Source organism: Sebastes umbrosus, chromosome 11 (assembly GCF_015220745.1).
Source record: "Sebastes umbrosus isolate fSebUmb1 chromosome 11, fSebUmb1.pri, whole genome shotgun sequence".
Classification (NCBI taxonomy): domain Eukaryota; kingdom Metazoa; phylum Chordata; class Actinopteri; order Perciformes; family Sebastidae; genus Sebastes; species Sebastes umbrosus.
This window is the reverse complement of record NC_051279.1, coordinates 20971621-20993949: the sequence shown is the minus strand read 5'-3', so window position 1 is coordinate 20993949 and position 22329 is coordinate 20971621. Positions and strand designations below refer to the sequence as shown.

At 41.0% G+C, this 22329-nt stretch overlaps 1 protein-coding gene across 2 annotated transcripts; it reads left to right on the top strand.

Moving 5' to 3' along the window:
• Positions 1-259: 259 nt before the first annotated feature.
• Positions 260-9412, top strand: zdhhc18a (zinc finger DHHC-type palmitoyltransferase 18a). Of its 2 annotated transcripts, XM_037785192.1 has the most exons (10): positions 262-923; positions 1971-2131; positions 2386-2535; positions 3248-3391; positions 3491-3542; positions 4641-4743; positions 5216-5328; positions 5444-5549; positions 6824-6894; positions 7560-7697. In XM_037785192.1, exons 1-9 carry the CDS (start codon positions 688-690, stop codon positions 6863-6865), a joined length of 1107 nt encoding a protein of 368 aa, XP_037641120.1. In that variant the 5' UTR covers positions 262-687; the 3' UTR covers positions 6866-6894; positions 7560-7697. The 2 variants fall into 2 exon arrangements, with proteins under 2 accessions (XP_037641119.1, XP_037641120.1); XM_037785191.1 differs by lacking the exon at positions 6824-6894 and having other exon boundaries at positions 260-923; positions 7560-9412.
• The last annotated feature ends 12917 nt before the right edge of the window (positions 9413-22329 follow it).

The window sequence follows — 22329 nt, the reverse complement described above, 5'->3', positions numbered from 1 at the left end:
GGAGAGAATTTAATAACTATTATTGCTATTATTATTAACATTTTTTTTTTATTGTTATTTTTTATTCTTATTCTTATTATTTATTTATTTTATTATTATTTTTATTTTGTTTCTGCACAATCTCCTGCTCCACACTCCAGTCCAGTAGGTGGCGGTAATGCACCTATAAGCTGGTTTGCCAATCGCCAATAAACACCTAAGAAGAAGAAGAGGAAGAAGAAGAAGAAGAAGAAGTTACGTGCTTGCGTCATTTACAACACAGCAGTATACGTCCTGCGTGCATACGTCAGCATCCACCCCGTGACGTACATTGGCTGACGGCAAGAAAAAAAAGGAAATGTGAACTGCCGCAAGAAGCTTGAGCTGAAGACCGTCTTGTTAGTGTATTATTTATGATAAAAAGCGAGTATTAATATCTCTGAATGGCTTTAATTTAACTACCAACAATGGTAGTTAACCTCGGATCAACTCGGGGACTAATTGAGCTCGTCAAACTGTGCTACGGAGAAGAATGCCTTTGCTGGTTAATTAGCTTCAGGATGGGACACTGAACGCAACACAGGCAGTAACATTCAACATACAATGACTGAATCGTGAGAGGGTGGTCGCTCTGGAAAAACGCGGCGAGAAAGGAGAGTTATTGTGTGTGCCTTTTTGCATGTTTGCAACGCTGTTTACACTGTTTACATGATGAAGAACTGCGAGTACCAGCAGATCGACCCGCGGGCTCTGTCTGTGTTGCCGTCGTCCGCACACAACCAGCCCGAGAAGAAGGTGCAGCGGTCCCGGAGGAAGTGGGAAGTGTTCCCGGGGAAGAACCGGTTCTTCTGCGACGGGAGGATCATCCTGGCCAGACAGAGCGGTGTCCTTCCTCTCACACTTGTCCTTATTGTTGTCACTTGTGGCCTTTTCTTTGCATTCGAGTGAGTAAACTAGAAAATTACATTTTTGTATGATTATTCCCGGTGGGCCCTGAACGCAACACGAAAGATCTTTCCTAATTTTTTTTTTATTGAAGAAAATTAATTTACAAACTTTAAGGCATTGTAATCTAAACTCAATACTTCTAACATGCAAGGTACAATTGGATAGGAAAGATACCTTAAAGGTCCCATATTATAAAAAAGTGAGATTTTCATGTTTTGTTATTATAAAGCAGGCTTAAGTCCTATATAAATACTGTGAAAGTATCCTATATAAATACTGTGAAAGTATCCTATATAAATACTGTGAAAGTATCGAAATGCTCAATCCACAGGGAAATACACACAGCCCGTATTCAGAAACTCTGCATTTGAAACAAGCTGTCAGGATTTCTGCCCATTTGTGATGTCACGAACATACAATATTTAGACCTTATACACAATTTTAAACGTAAACATTCTAAATGGGTCCCAGTTTATTTCCTGGTTGCAGTGTATGTGAATGTCATCAGCTGACAGGAAGTACACATGGACCCAAGCTGTTGACTAGCAACGCAATTCTCTTGCAATTCCGTCAAAATGCGATAAAACGGAGCGTTTCAGACAGAGGGTAAATACAGGCATATTCAGGCTGACAGTATGAGGAAAATAAAGTTTTTTTTTGAACATTACAGCATGTAAACATGTTCTAGTAGAAACACAAAATACAAGTATGAACCTGAAAATGAGCATGATATGTCCCCTTTAAATTATAAAAAAAATTATATAATAACAAAAATAAAAGAGGGATTAGAAAATAATTCAAGGAACAAAAAAGAAATGCATAAATAAATACATAATAATAAGACTGCACTCTTCCATAGTAGCTCTAGGGGTCATCATCATATATGTTCAGTTCTTCATAAGCTCTGAGGAGAGATCTTTTCTAATGTGCATGAGGAAGCTGTAAATTCCTTATGCTTCCTTTATTGATCTGACAATACATACACACAGAGGTTAAATGTGGTTTTGACAGACTGAATCAAACTCATATTCTTCTTTTTACAGTTGCCCATTCCTGGTGGAGCATCTGACCGTCTTTATACCTGTGATTGGTGGGGTGCTTTGTGTGTTTGTGGTCATCTCCCTGCTGAGAACCAGCTTTACAGACCCAGGCATCTTACCTAGGGCCACCCCAGATGAAGCAGCAGACATAGAGAAGCACATAGGTAAGGCACACCCTGGCATACATGGCATACACGCTTGTAGAGACAGATGGGGTAAAAGAGCTTTGCCATATGGGGGATCTCTGAGGCTACGTGTTTGTTGTTGAACTGCCTACCAAGACCTAATCAGCTTATCATGGTTAAAGAGCACAGACAGTTTTATGTGTGTTTATTTATTCCTTATTATATATCACTTGAGCGCTTATTGGGTGAACGTCTTAGTGAGTCTCTCCCCTCTTGTACTTCTCTATTTTCAGATACCTCAGGATCCTCTTCGTATCGCCCCCCTCCGCGAACCAAGGAGATCCTCATCAACCAGCAGGTGGTAAAGCTCAAATACTGCTTCACTTGTAAAATGTTCCGCCCTCCTCGGACCTCCCACTGCAGCCTGTGTGACAACTGTGTGGGTAAGGATGTAAGGGGGGGGGGAAGTTACCACTTATTCCAACTGCACTAATTAAACTTAACAACTTAATATCATTGCCAAGAGGAACATACCATACTACTGCTGCTTGGCTGGCAGGTTTCCATTACAAATTGTGTTTCATGCAGCGCTCCTTCCTCTGTTAATCCACTGATCTGTGTCTCGAATGCACGAAGCTGAAATGTTGCAAAATCAAAAAGATACAACTATAAAACCATACTCTTACCTTAAACTTCCAATTAGTTTACTGCCTGAACACCTTTTATTAAAGCTTAAATTAAGCTTAAATTCATATAAAGTGTATGACCGGCAGTTCTCTGTGTGCAGGATTGAGGAAGTTTGTCATAAAGTGGGTGGCTTTAAAAGCATGAGATCATCATTTGGCATGACAGAACAAACTGTTTCAGTAAGCACATGGACACCTGAGTGATGTTTTAAGACAGAAATTGTGACCTATTCTTTAACTGGAACAGGAAAATCATAATTACATGTAAAGGTCTTTTGTGCGATTCTTTGTGGAGAAACTCAGTTTTACAGATCTGTCGATAAAATCGACAAGTTGACAAAATTATTTGAGTGTTAGTCGATAATTTCTGTGGTCTAGGACAGCCGTAATATTAAGCCTTACTGCTGTTTTACTTTACAACAACTACAGCCTCTAATCTCTATGTTTTACTGTTTTTTTTCGCCCTCAGAACGATTTGACCACCACTGCCCGTGGGTGGGGAACTGCGTGGGCAAACGCAATTACCGCTTTTTCTACAGCTTCATCATCTCTCTGTCTTTTCTGACGTCTTTCATATTTGGCTGTGTCGTCACGCACATTACCCTGCGTATACGTAAGTATTCTCACAACGTATAAACACTCAGAAGTTGTATGATGATGATGATTATCAAGAACCACTTTGTTTCTGATTTTGTCCTTTTTTTCTCTCCAGGTTCTCAAGAAGGTAAAAGCCTTATTCAAGCCATTCAAGAGAGCCCTGCCAGATATCCTTTTGTGCATAGCAAATTTTCACATAATGGACTTGTTTATGAGCTCGATGACATCTTTTTTAGAATTCCCTACTCTTTAGTGCCAAGAAATAACACAAGTCACACTGTTGACAAGGCATTTCCCGCTGCTCGGCAGCCTAAGCCCACGCTTAATAGGATCAGAGAGTTAGCATCCAACAAAGCGGCGCTTTTAGGCAGATGGCTTTTCCAGCAGAAGGTTTGCTGCCTCATGTTCTCATGAGATGACGTTAGTGGTAGACAAATATAGACTGCATGCCTATAGAGTGGTTTGATTATTCACAGACAGGGTGTTGGCTAATTTCCTCATGGTGCACATGATATGCATGACATTATGTCATCTTGTTGGGAGTCTGTGAATGTGTTTGTTCCTGAATTTGGAAAGAATACATGGACTGTTTTTCCTTGCTAGTTATCTCATAGAGCAGATTATCTGATTACATTTTTAGCCTTTGAGTCTCCTGTGACTATTAAGCTTTGAAGGCCATAATGGACACACATAATTTGCAACAACATGTCCACTGTCCAACAAGTGTAAACCAGTGAGTTACTGCTTGGAAGGTAGGAAAGAAAGATAAATGCTTCTAAGCAGCAAGAATGTGATGGTGGGGAGACCCTGTTGTTTACATCCGGGTCACAAGTTTACAGCGGTGAAATGTAATGTACATTTACTCATACTCATACTTAAGTAATTCCATTTTCTTTTACATCTAATATTGGAAACTGGTCTGCTGTGATGTGAAGTGGTTGTGTGTTATTTGTAGTACGCCGGCTTCAGAGTTCATATTAATATCACCCATGTGTTACGTGAAGTTTGTTGATGTATAAATATTTGCAAATAATTGATTCTTTGCTGTGTCTCAATAGATTACATAGCTAGTTTTATTTCAGTAAGTCACGACATTGAGACACAAGATAGCTGAAGTACCTCTCGTATCTCATAGATGTTGTGCTTTGTGCAGAAAGACAGCAACATGGATCATAGATTTGAATCATCAGCTTTGATTGCCGTCTGTCTTAAATAATCATTGGTAACGGTGATCGTTATACATGCCTTGACTCTTCCTCGTGCACTGTGGTGGAGTTGGTGATTTGTTTCTTCTCCATCTGGTCTATTATGGGCCTCTCAGGCTTCCATACGTACTTAGTGGCCTCCAACCTCACAACAAATGAAGATGTAAGTACTTTCGCTGCTATATGATACAGTTCAATTCATTGTTGTTAAAGGAACAGTGTGTAGCATTTAGGGGCATCTATTGGCAGAAATTGGAATATTATATTAATAATATTATATTTTCTTTATAATGTGTGTGTATATATATATATAATGTATAATCATCTGAAAATGAGAATCGCATGGTTTTCGTTACTTTAGAATGATCTGTTTATATCTACACAGGGCCCTCTTCATAGAGTCTTCTACAGTAGCCCAGAATAGACAAACCAAACACTGGCTCTAGAGAGGCACAATCATGATTTTTGCGTAGGCCACCGTAGTTTCCCTACACGCTTGGCACACGGAGGAAGTTTCAGCTGGTTTGCAATCTGCAACCTCACTGCTAGATGCCGCCAAATCCTACACACTGCTCCTTTTAAAAATAGATTTTATTCCACTAACTGACTGCTTACTTTATTTATTCACTGTGCAGATAAAGGGCTCCTGGTCAAGTAAAAGGTGTGCAGAGGAGTCTGGGAACCCGTACAGTTACAACAGTATTATAACCAACTGCTGTGTGACGCTATGTGGCCCCATGCCCCCGAGGTGAGTAAAGATGTCATGAGGTGAAAATGCTTCATGAGCATTTCCGTGATGATAGCATCATGTACAGTTCCATGTTAAAGTGCATCCTAACACAATCCTCCGTTCTGTTCTCTAGTCTGATTGACAGAAGAGGTTTCGTGGCTCTTGACGAGGTCATCCCTGCTGCTTCTTCCTCGGAGATAGAGCTGCCTCCCTTCGTGGTCAAGAACGAAGCGCACATGGTAGGATGAACCAGCTTGTGGTCCCTCCCACAGTGACTGTCCCATAGCTCCCGTGTTGTTGTTAGGCTGCCCCCCCACCCCCCACGTGTGCCTTCTCCACTATGTGTGCCCACTCCTTCATCCTCCAGACTTCCAGCTTCAGTCTCTCAAGTAGAGTTGCCGAACACTTTGTATCTGTGCCCAATGTTATGAAAGTTTAGCATTTTATACATATTGTGTATGAAAACAGAAAGCAGTGCATGTTTTTTTTGTAATTGTGAATGGCGTATCAGGTAGTCGCTGACTGGACTGGAACAACATTACCAGGGCTCAAGCTTACGACGGCTTACAATGTAAAGCCAAAATATCCACAGTAGGAATGATTAAGCTACCTAATTACTACTACTGAATAGGTCATTTATCACCTTGCAGCACGCTGAAAACAACACTGCAGCGTCGCCTTGTTTGAGCTTCAGAACAAAACGTCTCTGAAGCCACCTGTAACACCGTTCGGCATCATTGAGCAGTTAAAAACCCAAGAAAGTGGGCAGAGAGTTTTTTACGTTTTTTACAACCAGAGATTTAACTATTTGTTCAGGTTTATCGTTGAGTTGCTGAGTCACCCTGTCAGATGGCTGCAGATATATTACGGTCCGTTTGTGCTGTGCACAGTAAACACATTAATTGTCGCACCTTTTTGATATTTGACTTGTATGCTTATACTTTCAATTCAGCATCTTCTGTATCTACCTCCTTGTTACTGTACTACTAGGTCTGCTTGTATGTTGTGGTGAAGGAAGGTGTGTGCACACAAAGGACATAATTATTGCTTTTTAGTCGAACATGTGAACGGTTTTAAGATCACATTTTGTATTTGATTTATCAGCACTTTATCACAGATCATTTGTCACACATCTGGAATACATTTGTCATTCAATACGGTCAACATATCATGTCTTAAGATATATATAATTAGCTTTATTTTCTTTTACTTCCTACATTTTTACGTACATATTTTATATACCTAAAAAGTGTTCTTTTATGTGTTAAATAAACATTATTTTTGTATTTTGAGATTTTGGTCTCTGTTTTTAATTTACTTTGCCTCATTTTTTTGTGCCTGACTGCAGATTTTTTTAAGATGAAGTTGTCTTTTCTGAGGTTATTCTTTTTTATATTTCAGTAGGTATAAATGAGTGAACATGTGGGTTTATTTATGATGAACATTTGTAACTTCATTGCTAGATGAAAGATCTGATGCTCAGTGTTGTACTGTATCCATTCCACCCTGCTAGGAGGAGAACTGTCAGGATTTTGCTTTGTCCTGCACAGCCTGAAGGGCACTGCTGCATGTAGACGGTCGATGGTAAGAGTAGGGGTTGAACGTTAAACCAATCACAACATCTCTTCACTCGCCATTCACTTCTTTTTTTTTCATAATCTGTGTTTAGGTTTGAAAATCGCTGTCATGGTACCAGTTATTTCTAAGATATTGTTTGCATAAAACGCAGTCGAGGCAGATGTTGTGATTGGTGTGGATGGGTCTCTCACTTGTGAATGTGCATGCTTCACTACCATTCATTCTTGTCTCATTAACATTCTGGTTGGAGCTTATGTTTGAAGGCTGATGATCATACTCCTGTCCTCTTTCTGTAGTTTAGATGATAGGTCTGGGTTTGTTATTGTGCATGCATGGTGGTTTGCATAAACTGTATTTCTACTTTTATCAGAGCCAGAAGAAACACAGGAAGAAGCAGCTCCTCTTCACACATTTCAGTCTTTTTACCTGTGTTGCATTGTCTGCATCTAACTCACTTCTTCCATGCTTCTCCATTCGAGTCTTTTTGACAATGCTGCCATCATCGCTGTCACTGTGCTTGATGAGTTCTAGACTAATCATTTTAATCACAGACTTTTCTATACATGTTTGTGCTGTTTTTTGTTTACTGTCATTGCAGCTCACCCTCTCATAAACTCACAAACTTTTTATCTGTTGTTCTTGACTCCTCTATATTCTCCTCTCCCACACAGTGCACTCAGAGCACAAAGGACGTGCTGGGGAGGATGGTCCACTCCTTCTCTGACTTTCATGGCCTGTGCCCCCCTGGAATCCCGAAGACCACCCCTCTTGGCCAGGAGGTTTCCAGCTTGGCGGCACCTTCCACGGAGCCGTCGCCCTCCGCCGGCTGTTTACGCCAGCACGCCCGCCTTTGCCCGTTCAGCAGAATCAGCAAGAGGAGGGACTCGCTGCACTCCATCAACCCGGCCTTCCGCCTGGCTTCTCCCTCCCCGTCGCTGAGCCGCACCACGTTTATCCTGGGCGATGCACCCGACATTGGCTTTATCCCGCTACCCTGAGTACTACCCAGTAACCACGATAGTGCGCCCCACTGTATCACTGGCAATGTTTTTGACTCCAAAGGAACTTTTTTTCATAGTGCTGGTCATGCTGTTGTGTTGCTATCTCAAGATGTCATTCTGATGAGTTGATTAAGCATTACCTGGAGGGGTTTTTATGTTCTGTGAGTTTTATCAACAATGTCCTACTTTACGCGTCCTTCTGGATGACGGTAAAATCTTAGTAATACTTGGAAGCACAATATAGAGATATTTTTTTAAAACACCTTTTTATTAAGACACCCAGGACATGCCTCCACACCTTCCACAGAACCTCAAGCCATACGTCACAGCCGCAGCGTTTTAAGTTCTCGCTAATCTATTATGCAAAACAGGTCTTTTAAATCTGGGAGGGTGGATGCTATAGAAGTACAGAAACAAAGAGTTTAGATTCACTGAACTGGCATGCACCAAATAGTGAGCCCATTTCAGGATTATCAACTCAAAAGTTGGCCTTACGTCATTTCCCGTCATCTATACGTCATCCCAGTGTCATCAGGCGGATCCGGCTTGACAGTATTCAGATGAACGAGCAATCAGAGTTTGAAGACAGAGCGCGAGGTGCAGTTTTTATTTAAATATGTAATGTTTGCATATCAAGCTCATTGCTGTATTTTGTAATCACTTCTGCATGTCTTGTATATCAGATGCTCTTAGGATAAATATCTTCTCTTTTCATGAGGTGTATCACTTTAGGAGTCTATCACTGAAAGAGGATACTTAAAAGAGAGTGAATTTGTTCACATATTTGTCATGTATAACTGGATACTATTGTTAAAATAGTTCCATCACATGTTGTATAATGTATGATGAATTTGTCGGATCTCAAAACCAAACAAAAGTATTTAATTTAAAATCAAAATCAAACTTGCTGCTGCCCACCAGGGCTTGGATTGCATTGACAAAGTGTTTCCTGTTAATGTGATCTACTGGGATGCTTTCAGTACATCTGTTTTTTTCTTTGCCTCAGGGCACATCGACCGTACGTTGCCTGTCACGAGCGTGTTGGTGGTTTCAGCACAGACTCGACGTATGGACTGTTTCGGAGCTGAGGAATGTTTCAGGAATGTTGATGAGGTCTCTTTACATGTTCATGGCTGTGACCTTTTTCCTCGTCTCACAGTATGAAACTTAACCCCGTCTGTGATGGTGGAGTACAATAACAGTAGTTTGTGCCACCAGGGGGCAACATGTGAGTAGGGATTGAAGTCCAGTCTGAGTCAACTTAGAAACAGGAAAACCATTAGAAGAAAGGCCTTTTGATGTTTTATTTATTTTTTTTGTATTTGAGCGTTGAAGCTGTAGATAGGTTGTGAGTTGCCATAGTCGGTCAGTGGGTCGTTCATTTATCAGTTTGCATCAAGACCCAGAGGTTGTGTAGACATTTACAAGCAGTGCTTGTATGAACAAACTTCTTTGTTTGTATTTTGTAGGATGTGACAGTGGAACTGTAACATTTGGTCAATAAAAATGATCACATTTGTTGATTTGGGCTCTTTTATTTTGGCTTTTTTCCCCTCAAGGAAATATACAGAGAGATCAGGGCTGTCCCGAATACCATTTTTTTGGGAGTCGAAGCTTCAATGAGAAATATTCAAAGGTGTTCGAAACTTGGCGGAGCAGCAGGTTGACATGTTCTTAAGTCTGTCTGTCTCCATCTCCCCTGTTGCAGTGCCGCTGCCGCACTACTGTACACACACAAACACCTCTACACACAACAAACAGCGATATCCGTCTGAGAATAACTAATAATAATCAATGTTGAATATGAATAATGTGGGATTATTTCTTATTTCATGGGCTATTTGGGGATTTATACTTTATTACATACTTATATATATAAAAAAACAAAAAACTAAGCATCCAAATACTGATTTGGAGTTTGATTACCATGGCAACGGTCGAAGCTTCGAAGCATTCAGGTCAAGCAAAACTCTGTGTTCTCTTTTTGTACACTACAATGACTTTAAACAGCCCAATGCCAAACAGAACAATCAGTGATATTTGGTTCCTTCATGGAAACAATGAAGAAAAGCTTGTTGACCATGTGTTCAGGCAAAGATCCAGCAATGAAAATGGTCTGCAGTGTTGCCAACAGCTGGACACAGACCTGGAAGAGAGGTTAGGAATATATACCTGAATTTGTCCACAATACAATTAGGTGTAACAAAACTTGTAGAGTATAATATTATTCACCAAAAGGCAAAAGTCTGTAAAAAAGATCTCCCACCTAATACGATTAGACTGTGGCTTAGAGGTTTTTTCCTCTGTATAAGTAGCCACACAAAATAGAATATCCTCACAGTGTGGTGAATTGTTCCCTTGGCATTGCTGACGACACGATGTTTATTCTGCGCCCAGGGTTATACATTTTAAGAAGCCGGTTTGCCTGTAATTATTGAAATTGAAAACTGGAGAAAAACAGCCTGAAGGCCAGTGATCACAACGGATGGACCGTTGCAGCTGAGGTCGGAGTCTGACTGCACTCAGCTGTCACTTCTGTGTGCAGGAAAGTGAGAATGTTGCTTTAAGGTCCTCCAGAATCACTGCATGTGGCAGCTGGGGTCGCCTGTATGCTGGCGTTATTCACCTTTCAAAGAAGATGCTTTCAGTGTACAATCGTATGTGTTATTATCTTCTAAATGCAAGTAACTTAAATTAAAAAATAATAATAATTGTATTTGATTTGGAGGCAATTTCAGTACACTTTTGAGTGCTTTTTTAAAAAAAAAAAATTGTAATATTTTTTAAAATAATGTTAATACAATTTTGACTGTTCTTATAAGGTTTGACAGAGGTGAAAAGTAGGAAATACAGGAAGAAAAAGATGTGTGAAGGTATAAACTAGTGCTAAAGCTCTGTCTGGATTCAGACAAAGGATGTCATGGTTGTCCTGAAATATGATATCCTTAATGTATTTCTTAAGCTTTGTATATCTATTACATCATTTGACTTCTAAATGCAAGAGAAGTTACTCAAATTAAAAATAAATATATATATTAGTTGTATTTGGTTTGGAGGCAATTTCAGTACGCTTGAGTGCTTTTTAAAAAAAACTTTGATATATTTTTAAAAATAATCTTAATACAATTTTGACTGTTTTTATAAGGTTTGACAGAGGAGAAAAGTAGGAAATACAGGAAGAAAAAGATGTGTGAAGGTATAAACTAGTGCTAAAGCTCTGTCTAGATTTAGACAAAGGATGTCATGGTTGCACAAAAGAACAACATATGTGTCCTGAAATATGATATCCTTAATGTATTTCTTAAGCTTTGTATATCTATTACATCATTTGACTTCTAAATGCAAGAGAAGTTACTCAAATTAAAAATAGATATATATTAGTTGTATTTGCTTTGGAGGCAATTTCAGTACGCTTGAGTGCTTTTTTTTTTTAAACTTTGATATATTTTAAAAAATAATCTTAATACAATTTTGACTGTTTTTATAAGGCTTGACAGAGGAGAAAAGTAGGAAATACAGGAAGAAAAAGATGTGTGAAGGTATAAACTAGTGCTAAATATCTGGCTGGATTCAGACAAAGGATGTCATGGTTGCACAAAAGAACAACGTGTCCTAAAATATGATATCCTTAATGTATTTCTTAAGATTTTTATGTATCTAGTACATCATTTGACTTCAAAAGGCTCCTTGCTGAGGCATGTCAGTAGAACAACCTGTATATCTTAAGCTAACACACAACAGATGGTCAGACTTTTGGCTCGACGTCTTGTAGGAGGAAAAAGCCAAAGCATCACTGCCTCAGCAGCTGTGTTGCATTTTGACCACAGCCCTCCATCGCCTGGAAGACTAAAAATTGTTTGCAGGAGAAGAGCGATCTAAAGTTGAAGTTAACAACAGCAGCAAAGGTACCAGGTCGTCAGTGTTTATTTACAGGGTTTATTTGTCAGCAGTGTTGACATGTGGATTATTTCGAATCCTCGCTGGCTGCAGGTGATTATTCGCTCGCTGGAGTGTATCATGATCTTTGACCCCAACTGGTATGGCACAGAGGCAGAGATGGCCACCCAGTCGGCGGGGGATGCTTCACTGCTGGATTTCAGAATAAAAAGTGACTTTATTTTACTTCATAGAAGGGGTTAGATCTGTCAAACATCAGTGGATTTCATGGAACGAGGGCTAAGCTTCGACTATTTTCAGTAGATAAGTGGTCATTATATAGACTCAGCCCAGACTTCATTGTCAAATGTGACACTTATTCCTTCTCTTTTCTTCACACAGCCACCTCTTTCACTTAAAACTAATAAATTCCAGCTCTTCCAAGAAATAATCCACTGCCAGTTTACCCCCAGCTGTCTGTCATCCCCTCGGTGATTCATCATGCTCGTTCCTCTTCGGCAGGCCACGTTTGGCCGTGCTGTCATGTGTCACACTCTCACAAGTCTTTTCCTCATCGCTCGCTGCTCTTGACCAGAGCAGAGGAGCTTGAAGCACCTTCCCTGAACAAAACAGGTGGTGACTCACAGTCAGGGCTGCTGTCAACATCACTTGCTGCTGCTGTGATTTCAGAGAGCTAAAAGTGCGTCTCTGGTGCTGGGCAGTGAAGTTGGATATAATTAACCCTGTACTAGAACCAACCAGCTGCCAGGAGGAGGCTGCAGCTGCCAGCAGGCATAGTTAGTTGCCACTGCCAGTGAAACATGAAACAAGTGAATCCTGCAGGGCAACTTGCACGTGGTGGTTAAAATCTCTCAATCCTGGATGTCGAATTGTAACACAACTATGCTATTCTTGCATAATTTTTCTAGAAGTGGATGCAACAAAACTAGGATGTGTTTGACCTCCTAACAAAGGTCAACGCAGATCCACAGTTTGCACCATAGCTGATATAAACTCAATAAAGACTTCACAGAATATCCATGGCAACGTGAGCACGCCTGTGTGTGCAGTACTTAACCATATGTTTGCGTACTGCTTTTCCGGGGATTTTCTCTGGGTGTAACACGGGCGTATGTGTGAACACCTAAAAAGCCCTGGCACCTTCTAGTACATACAGCTCACGATAGATCAGTTCAGTGTTATTCTTTGTTTATTAGGTGTGTTGACTAATCCAATTTGCTGAAAGATTAGAGAAGAGTCAGTGCAGGGTTACAGATCTGACCGTATAGCTTTCTGTGCACCGGTTATCTTAAGTTGTGACTGCCAGTGAGATAATTTCATGCAACTATGACTGTTGTTGATCTTGATATGTAGGTCTTGATTATGACCTCCTATCTCGCTAATAATTACAAAAACAATTTCCACTTTTACAAGATACCATCTCTGCTTTTTATATTTGAGTTTTGTTTTCAGCGTGTAGATTAGATAAGCGAATCAGTAAAAAAAGACGTGAGATATCCCCGGTTCTTGCAGTGGAAAAACGACGGCTGTGCGTGGTGAAGTGGAAAGAGCTCCCCATGGAAACCTGAGTATGTGCCTTGGAGCCGGATTAGTGTACCAGGGTACCACAGGGTCAGACCTTATCACAGCAGCCATTATTATCATGCACACGGTTTGATAAGGCCTCAATCAATCTGCTGAAATATGCTTTGTAGTACATGAAAGAAAAATGTGTTCTGACTTCTGCGACAGGCAGAAATGCATCCATGTGCACGTACATTTCTCTGCAACATAAACCATGTGTACATTAACCAGTGAGCATTTATCACTCACATTCACATCATGACAGTTTTATCATTTTTAATAATTGAAATGTATACTCTATATAGTAGAATTGTGTGGGGGGAAAAACAATTAATACTACACTGTTGTCAGTGGAGAATTAGAATAAATACTACTTTAAATACCTTTTTATTAAAATGTATAATTTTGTTTATATAGCAGTAATGCTACTTTGCAGATGATGATTTAAAAAAACTACAATGAGCATATAAGACACAATGCATTGTTATATGGTAAATTAAACCACCCAACAGTATTACAATTTTAAAATGAGCTCCACTTCTGCTAGTATATCTACATTTTGCTGATAATAAATAATAACATAATACTGTACTTTTGCTGGAGTTAAATTTTTAATGCAGGGCTTGTAATGGAGTATTTTTACAGTGTAGCATGGCCACTCTTAAAGGAATAACTCCACCCTTAAAATGACCATTTATATATCAATTACTCACCGTGACTACTTTTAGCGATTTCTTTCTTAATAATGCTTTCTTTATTGAACACATGCTCAATAACAGAGGTACAAAACAGATACACTGACAATTCAAAAAACAAAAAAGAGGACAAAAATAATTACATATACATTTCATAATGCCAGAGTTTATGTTACAAATATCATATTATATTCATTTAATAATTTAAAATTGTTAGTGATAAATAGATAATTGTATGATATACAGCAATTAATCTTATCTTGACTATGTACAGCATTACATCAAACATATTTATTTCAATATTCATCTTACTCACCGCCTGTGCCTGGCATACCAGAACGACGTTTTCGTCAAGAATTAAAGGCAACGCGCGGTGAGTAATTGATATAGTCCTTTTCAAACCTACGTGGGTCCCTTTGTATCTCCTGTTGCAGTGTTTGTTAATGCAGTATAGGAAGTAATCTTGGACCAAAGCTGTTGCCCTAGCAACAGAATCAATGTAAGGGTCTATACAAATATTTTTTCCACCACTGACTTTGATGTATCATATCAGCATATGGATCTTTAGGCAGCCATACTGTAGAAATACATGCATTGAAGGAATGTGGTTATGTACAGATGACGGTTGTGCAATGACCTACAGTATAAAGGCCACTGAACTGAACTGTACTTGGTCACGGCCCACGTTTATGAAGCAACGGCAATAAAGTGAGAGTTAGGAGGAGGTGGTGCAAGGTAACGGACAGATAGATCTTGGATGCTGAGTCACGGTGAAAGGACATGAGCAGACATATTCCCAGCATGTTTGACTTGTAGCAAAGGCCACAGGGCAGCTTTACGAGGAAGGAACGGGTTAAAAGCTCCGTAACGCTCATCTTGTTGCTTAAAAGGAAGTTATGTAAAGGGGAGAAAGGTAGCAAATCTATACTAAAACACTAGGTTTTTAATTGTACGGTAAAATGTATGAGACTATTGGGGTGTATGTCGAGAGGCCCCTGTTGCTGCTCTACAGTATGTAACTCAAAGCAGCTTTTTGCCATGTGTGCAACATGCCTGCATCGTGCCTGCTTTCAGTTACAACACTACATAAATCTCAACCCCTTCACCAGAAAACCTCGCGTGAATCTAAAGCTATGGAAAACTAAGCCAGGTTTGTTTTTGTTCGACAGCTTGTTTTGCTATCAACATTCACAAACACTTGTCACGGATTTGGAAATGCCCGCAAATCTGTTCATAAATATATTAATCTAATAAGTGTGGTTTGTTCTTTTTTGATATAAAATGTTTTTTGTAGCTCTTGTGGAACATCTGGCTGGCTCTCTCTGAGCCCTTTTGACCGATCCCATAATGCCTCCAGGTGGAGGAGGATTTAAGAAATCTGGCTGATGATCTGAGAAACGTGCTGCTAACATATTTTTATTAGTGGCTCATTTGGATAGAGGTTTTAACCTGGCCGACTGTTCTCAGAGCAGTATCAGTTACATGAGTCAAGCTGCGCCGGTATGATCGTGACCTTAGAAGACGTCGTCCCTGAGGAAGCTGCTCCATATCTCCGCTGCGCTTAACCCCGAAGGTGTCCAGTGAATCGACACAATCTCTCCCCCGATGTGTCACACTCTTTATCGCCCCTCGGGCTGAATTATTCACTCAGCTACTCGATGGAGGGGGGGTCAGGAGCAGGATTTCTGGGAATGAAATCAGAGCTCGCTGCTAAATAGGGGTTCCCTCTCGCTCCTGGTAAATGCTCCAGAGCCAGTTCTTCTTCTCTGGTAGCTTTTAAATACGCAATGTCCACCCACACCAGGCACATGTGTTGAGAAAATTACAGAACAGGTTTATTTTATAAGCTTTTTTACGGTCACATTTTGTTGACTCAGCGGTATCTGCACATTGTAGACAGCTGTCAACTCGTTCCTACGTCCCTGTAGTGCAGTTATTTGATCAGGGGTGTGAGAAACCCACAGGGAACCATTCGTATACCAACACCAAAGCTGAGAAGTGAAGCAAACTGGGGGTTGTTTTTGTGCAGTATTTGACATTGTAATATGCAACAGGGACCCTAAGTGTCCTATTGGAGCGGGTGTGGGTCCGTTGCACAACGTGATTTAAGCACCAGTAGCTTATATCCAAGTTAGGTCGTCCGAGACATACAGAAGGAGGTGATGGTGTTTTATTACCAGGGCCATACCTTCCTCTCTTTTACATGTGCTCCTCCGTAAGCAGGAATAGGCCACATGTAGGATATCCATGTGCTTAGCTGAGAGTTTGCGGGAAAAGAAAGACAAAAATATTCGGTGTAGATGCAGGAGAACATGTGTGCTTGACTCCCCCGGTTCTCACAGTTATCACGTAAGCTGAGAATTTATTAGGGACATAAAGATTTAATCGCACCCTCTGAAGGAATTTCTTATCTCCTCTTGTTGGGTACTTTTGTATAGATCCACATATCTAATCACTATTTGACTTAGATTCTTTTGCTTTCAATTTTGTATTTGAGCTTCCACACAACTTTAGCCTCAAACTTTTTTCCCCCTTTCCACCCCTTCAGAGAGTAAAGTGAGCCGAGCATTACGCAATACATAGCCTAACACTAAATTTGACCGTTGAGCTCCAGAGCGCTTCAACTACAATCACCTCTCTTATCCAAAGATACTGCCACAGCTACGGCATACATATGGACCTGCAGAGCCTGTAGAAAATAGTGGCAAAGCTCTCAGTATCAGTGAATCAATAAAAAGATAAAACACATCGTATAATCAAAAAGCTATTTCCAAAACGACTCATTGGATCAAGTTTATTATCTAAACAAGTGTTAACAAACCTGCAATCTTCGGGAGATACTGTATAATCATACATCTAATATCAGGTTTGGGCAACAACAAAGCAACTAGGGATGGGGGAAAATCGATTCACCTATGTATCGCGATATAAACTGGAAAAACAAAGTTTGGAAACTTGTGTTTGGTTGATTATTTATCTGTTATTACAATGCTAATTGGCATTGTATTTTACATCATTGGAAAGCCTGTTTATTTACCTTCGCAATGATGTCAAACTTGTAAGGATCATGGAATTGACTCTTGTTTTGAGTTGTTTGGTGGATTGGATGATTGAACTTTCTATCAGTAACAAGGAACAAACAAGACATATTGGCAATTTTACACTTTATTCCTTTAATACACCGTCAGGAGCCTCAGTAGCGGTGGAAGATCCATACGCAGCCACAACAGCCTGGCACCTCCTCCTCATGCTGGTCACCAACCTGGTCACACGTTGCTGTGGGATGGCGTTCTATTCCTCAACCAGGATTCGTTGCAGGTCAGCCAGCGTGGTTGTGTTGGTAACTCTAACACGTACAGCACGCCTAAGCTGATCCCACAAGTGTTGAATTGGGTTGAGGTCTGGACTCTTGGCAGGCCGTTCCATTCTCTCTACTCCCACATTGTGGAGGTAGTCTGTGATAACCCTGGCTCTGTGGGGGCGAGCGAGGATGAAGTTAGGTGCCAGATTGTGGAGATATGGGATCGCCACTGGCTGCAGAATCTCATCCTGATATCTCACTGCATTGAGATGGCCTTCAATGATGACAAGCCTTGTTTTGCCAGTGAGGGAGATGCCGCCCCACACCATGACACTGCCCCCACCAAAAGCTGTTACTCCATCGGTGCAACAATCAGCATAGCGTTCTCTGCGCCGTCTCCATACTTTCACCCTGCCACCCAACTTTCACAGACAGAACCTGGACTCATCGCTGAACATGACATTCCCCCACATGTTCAGGTTCCATTGTCTGTGTTGTCGACACCAGTGCAAACGGGCCTGACGGTGAAGGGCAGTCATTGCAGGCTTCCTGGTAGCCTTATGAGAATACACTGTTTACCATTGGCAGAGCATTTTGGCAAATTATTCTTGGGCGCTACCCACATAATCAGCTGTGCTGCTCATCCCACAAATACATGATCCTTACAAGTTGGACATCATTGTGAAGGTAAATAAACAGGCTTTCCAACAATGTAAAATACAATGCCAATTAGCATTGAAACAACAGAGAAATAATCCACCAAACACAAGTTTCCGAACTTTGTTTTTCCAGTATATATTTACGATTTTGAAATCAATTTCTTCAAAGCCAGAATCAATATATTTGCTTCATTTGAGTCTATGCAGAGGTAGAAGGACATTTTTATTGTTTTTTTGTGTCAGAGTAAAGCACATCATATCCATTTCAATAACCAAAACAAAGCCACAGTGAGCCGAAATCTTGATGTATTATTAAAACGAGAAAGCAGAAAACGGCGGAGGGTCCGCCTGGATACGACCTGCACCCTCATATTTTAGATCCAAAGTGGTAAACACTACACATACAGTAAAGAATGGAAACACTTTGGGTTTCACACATTGGCAGGAAAAGCAGAGCTAGACATCACGGCTGAAGCCGACGCTACAACTGTAGAGCACACATACTGTATACTGACATTTATGTTAAATGCATTCAAACGGCCCTGACGGAGCTGACCGTTGATGTATAAAGAGAACGGAGCTAACAGTAAGAGCTAGGGATGGACTTGGCGAAGTTAGTGGAAGTATACTCGTGTGACTACGTCAGGGTTTACTGTATAAAAAAAATACATACAATATTGAAGGAACTGGCCTTCTACCTCCAAGAGGTCAAGGCCCAGTTACGTGTTGGTTAATCTTGTGTGACAAAGAGAATTTCCAAACAGACGGGTTAAAGCATAATAATACAATTTATTCCGAACAATCAATGTTGCATAAGTAAAAATAAAAGAGTTTACAGATATCTGGATCCAACCTACGTGTCCCTGACAACATACAGTGCATGGGTCAGTTCGCGAAGTCTGAACCCCGAGCTATCCCTGATCCAGCCTATTCATGGTTTACACAATATTAATATTCATGAGCTTATGGCACGTGATGTTTCTGCTGCATGTCTTCTTCTTCTGTTATCTCCTTCTGACTCCTTCCTCCCATTGGCCTTGAAAAAGAAGAACAGCACCTCCCTCTCCTCTCTTTCCCCACAATTCACTCTATTCATAACAAATCCGACAGTCAGGTTATTGTAGATCATAGTAAACACTTTTGTACATAATAAATCCAACAGACCCTCTTTTGAACTTAACTAAGTTCACCTACAGATAATGTTACATACAGATATATTTATTATAAGCATAGATAATGTTACGTACAGATGTATTAATTATAAGCATCATCACACAACCTCTTCAGGATCAACATCTTCACTATCCCCCACCATTTCCAGGAGACCCTGTCTCTCCGCTTGGAACATGGCCATCTGATAAGAAGGAGGTGCATCCGGATGCTTTCGTTGCACAGCAGAAATGATCACACGCTCAGTGAGGTGGCGAATACAAGGAATACAGCAACAACCGCATAATACTAAGCATGTACACACAGCTAGGATTGAGGAGAATAGAGATACCACCAAGGACTTCCATTTCCCAAAGGTACGGTCTAACCAGTCGTGAATGGGGCTGTTGATACCTGAGTCATCATGCATGGATTCAGACAGCGTCCGGAGCCCCTCTAGCGCCTTAGTTACAGTCCCGTCCGGCGCTGTATTGTTAGGGATGAAAATACAACATGAGTCTTGGAACATTGAGCATACACCGCCTTTCTCTGCCAGCAGCATATCTAATGCCATTCTATTTTGGATCACCATCAGTGACGTAGGAGCCATTTGTTCAGCTAGTCCGGCAATTGCATCACGGGTTAGATTAGTCAAACGGAGAACATTATAGTGGATGTAGTTAATGCGGTCAACATTTTTGTTAGGAGTGATAGGGATCAGAGCACTTATTATAGGTATGTTTTCAAAACCTGCAGCTATTTGGTCAGCTAGTTTATATTCATTAGGGAAGCTACCTCACTACATCATTCTTTATAATCTTGGTTTAGCCTTCCCCCCCTTGTAGCCCACTCCTTCCACCCTGCTTCTGAGTGAAAGCATTGTCTATTGTTAAAGAGTTACTTGTGATTAGCCAGTTTTAGCAGAGTGCAGAGGCGAGGATGATAAGTAATGTATCTAAACTAGTACAGTCTGTGCTTTCCCAGGTTATTCAGATTTATCTGAGTACACAAACTCTACACAAGGGTCATGGTATTTTCTCTCACATTCCCTAAAACATTTAAAATACATGACAAATCACATGAAGAAAGTTTGTACAGAAGAACGAGGACAAGAGAGGTAAACACAAATGCTACAGCAAACGCTACTAGCAGTTTGCCGTACTGCATGATGCTTCTAGTTTGTTTTCCTGCGCGCAACTGAAAAACTTTTATCTGGGTGATCCTATTTTATACTGGTTTGGGAAAGGAAGTGAAATTTCTCTCTGGTGGATTCTCCCCACCCCTGGTTCCTCTTTTTATCTATTTTAGCATTTATTCTAAGCAACAAGTTTTAATACAATGTGATATATAATGTTTTTCAAAAACCACCTAGATGAGTCCACCTAAACAACCATGTTAGCCTGATTTAACTGTAAATACAGGCAAGACCTTGTAACCTTCTTTCCCTTATGTGTATCTCATCACAGTCACAGTTTATACAGTATATGAAAAATAAAAAATTATACGTGACCCTCTTTTCACGTAGCCTGGGCTCCTTGTGGGGCTGCCTCCTCTGCTTCAGGTCCTGTCCTGCTGCTGGAGCACTGTGTTAGGTGCCACCAGTTGAGTCCTTTTCCTGCGAGCTGCACAGCTGTTGCAGTTCTGGCCAGAACCTTGTGTGGGCCTGTCCAACGTGGCTCCGACCACTTCCTCTTTAACACCTTCAACCAAAGGTGTTCCGGGGGTCCGGGGTCAGGTCCTGGAACGTCCTCTGTGACAGGGGTGACAGGTTTGTCACCTGTATAGGAGAGAGCTGACACAAGAGCATTAACCTTCAAATAGTATGGTCTGTAACCGAGGTCAGGAAGGGGAGAGGGGTTTTGGGACGGCCCTGGGAAAGGTCGGCCACACGTAAGTTCAAATGGTGTGAGTCCTGTTGACCGATTGACCGAGGCTCTGATGCCTATCACTGCAATGGGCAGGGCTTCAGTCCAAGGAAGCTTAGTTGTGCGAACGATTTTTAGCAGCTTTAGCTTGATGGTCTGATTAGCCCGTTCAACTTTTCCCTGCGATTGTGGGTGGTACACAGTGCCAAATTTGTGTTTTAGTCCCAGAGCCTTTTCAACAGATTGCAGGTCTTTATTTTTGAAATGTGAACCATTATCTGACCTGATCAATTTAGGAAACCCATGTTTCGGAATGTACTCATTCACCAGACATTTAATGACTGATTTTGCGTCCTCTTTTCCCGTAGGGTAGGCCTCAACCCAACGTGAAAATGCGTCCACAATTACTAGGAGGAATCTTTTCCCCCCAGCCCTTACTCCCATATCTGTAAAATCCATAAAGATTTCCTGTCCCAGGGCAGTGGGAGAAGGATGTTTTCCTGCCCTAGGAGTGATGGTAGGTCTGATGTTACATGTACTACATACGTCACACTTAGTCAAGAAGTCAGTTATAGTAGCATGTTTCCGGGGAATCCACCAGTGGCGGAGATCTCGTAACATCTGTTTGTGGCTTTTATGGTCAAGTCCATGAGTCTGAGTCAATATTGAGGACATCCAACAGGGGGGCATAACTATTTGATCTCCGTTATACCATATACCATCAAACTGTTCTATAGCTCCCTTATCTTCCCAGATGGTTCGTTCTGCTGCTGTGGCAGATTTCTGAGCTTGTATGATGGAGAGATCAGTTATCTCAGAACCAAGATCTGCTGTGGTCATGACCATCATAGTAGGTAAATACCCTGCCGCCTTTTTAGCGGCTGCATCCGCTGCTTCGTTTCCTATACTTTCTAAGTCAGTGCCCTGACTGTGTCCTTTCACTTTGATCACAGCTACCCTCTGTGGTAACTGGATTGCTTCCAACAACTCTTTCATCAACTCCTCATGAGCCATAGGTTTATTCTGACTAGTCTTAAAACCCGCTTGCACCCAGCCAGACATATCTCTGTGAATTGCATTGCACACATACGCAGAGTCTGTGAAAATATTCACTGCCTTCCCTTCCGCTAACCGCAGAGCACAAACTACAGCCGTAAGTTCTGCTGCCTGATGTTTTGGAGCTATGGCTAGGGACACATGGGGAACAGCTTCTTCTGACATGCGATACCATTGTTCTTGTGCTGGGGTTAGTTTTACTGCGGCTGCTACTCCTGCTGGTGCTATATAAACATCTCTTACCCCTATCCCCCA

Coding starts and splice junctions, on each gene's coding strand:
- zdhhc18a (XM_037785191.1), top strand. CDS start 688: ATGATGAAGAACTGCGAGTACCAGCAGATCGACCCGCGGGCTCTGTCT. Junction 924..1,970: donor GGCCTTTTCTTTGCATTCGA/GTGAGTAAACTA, acceptor TTCTTTTTACAG/TTGCCCATTCCTGGTGGAGC. Junction 3,392..3,490: donor GCACATTACCCTGCGTATAC/GTAAGTATTCTC, acceptor TTTTCTCTCCAG/GTTCTCAAGAAGGTAAAAGC.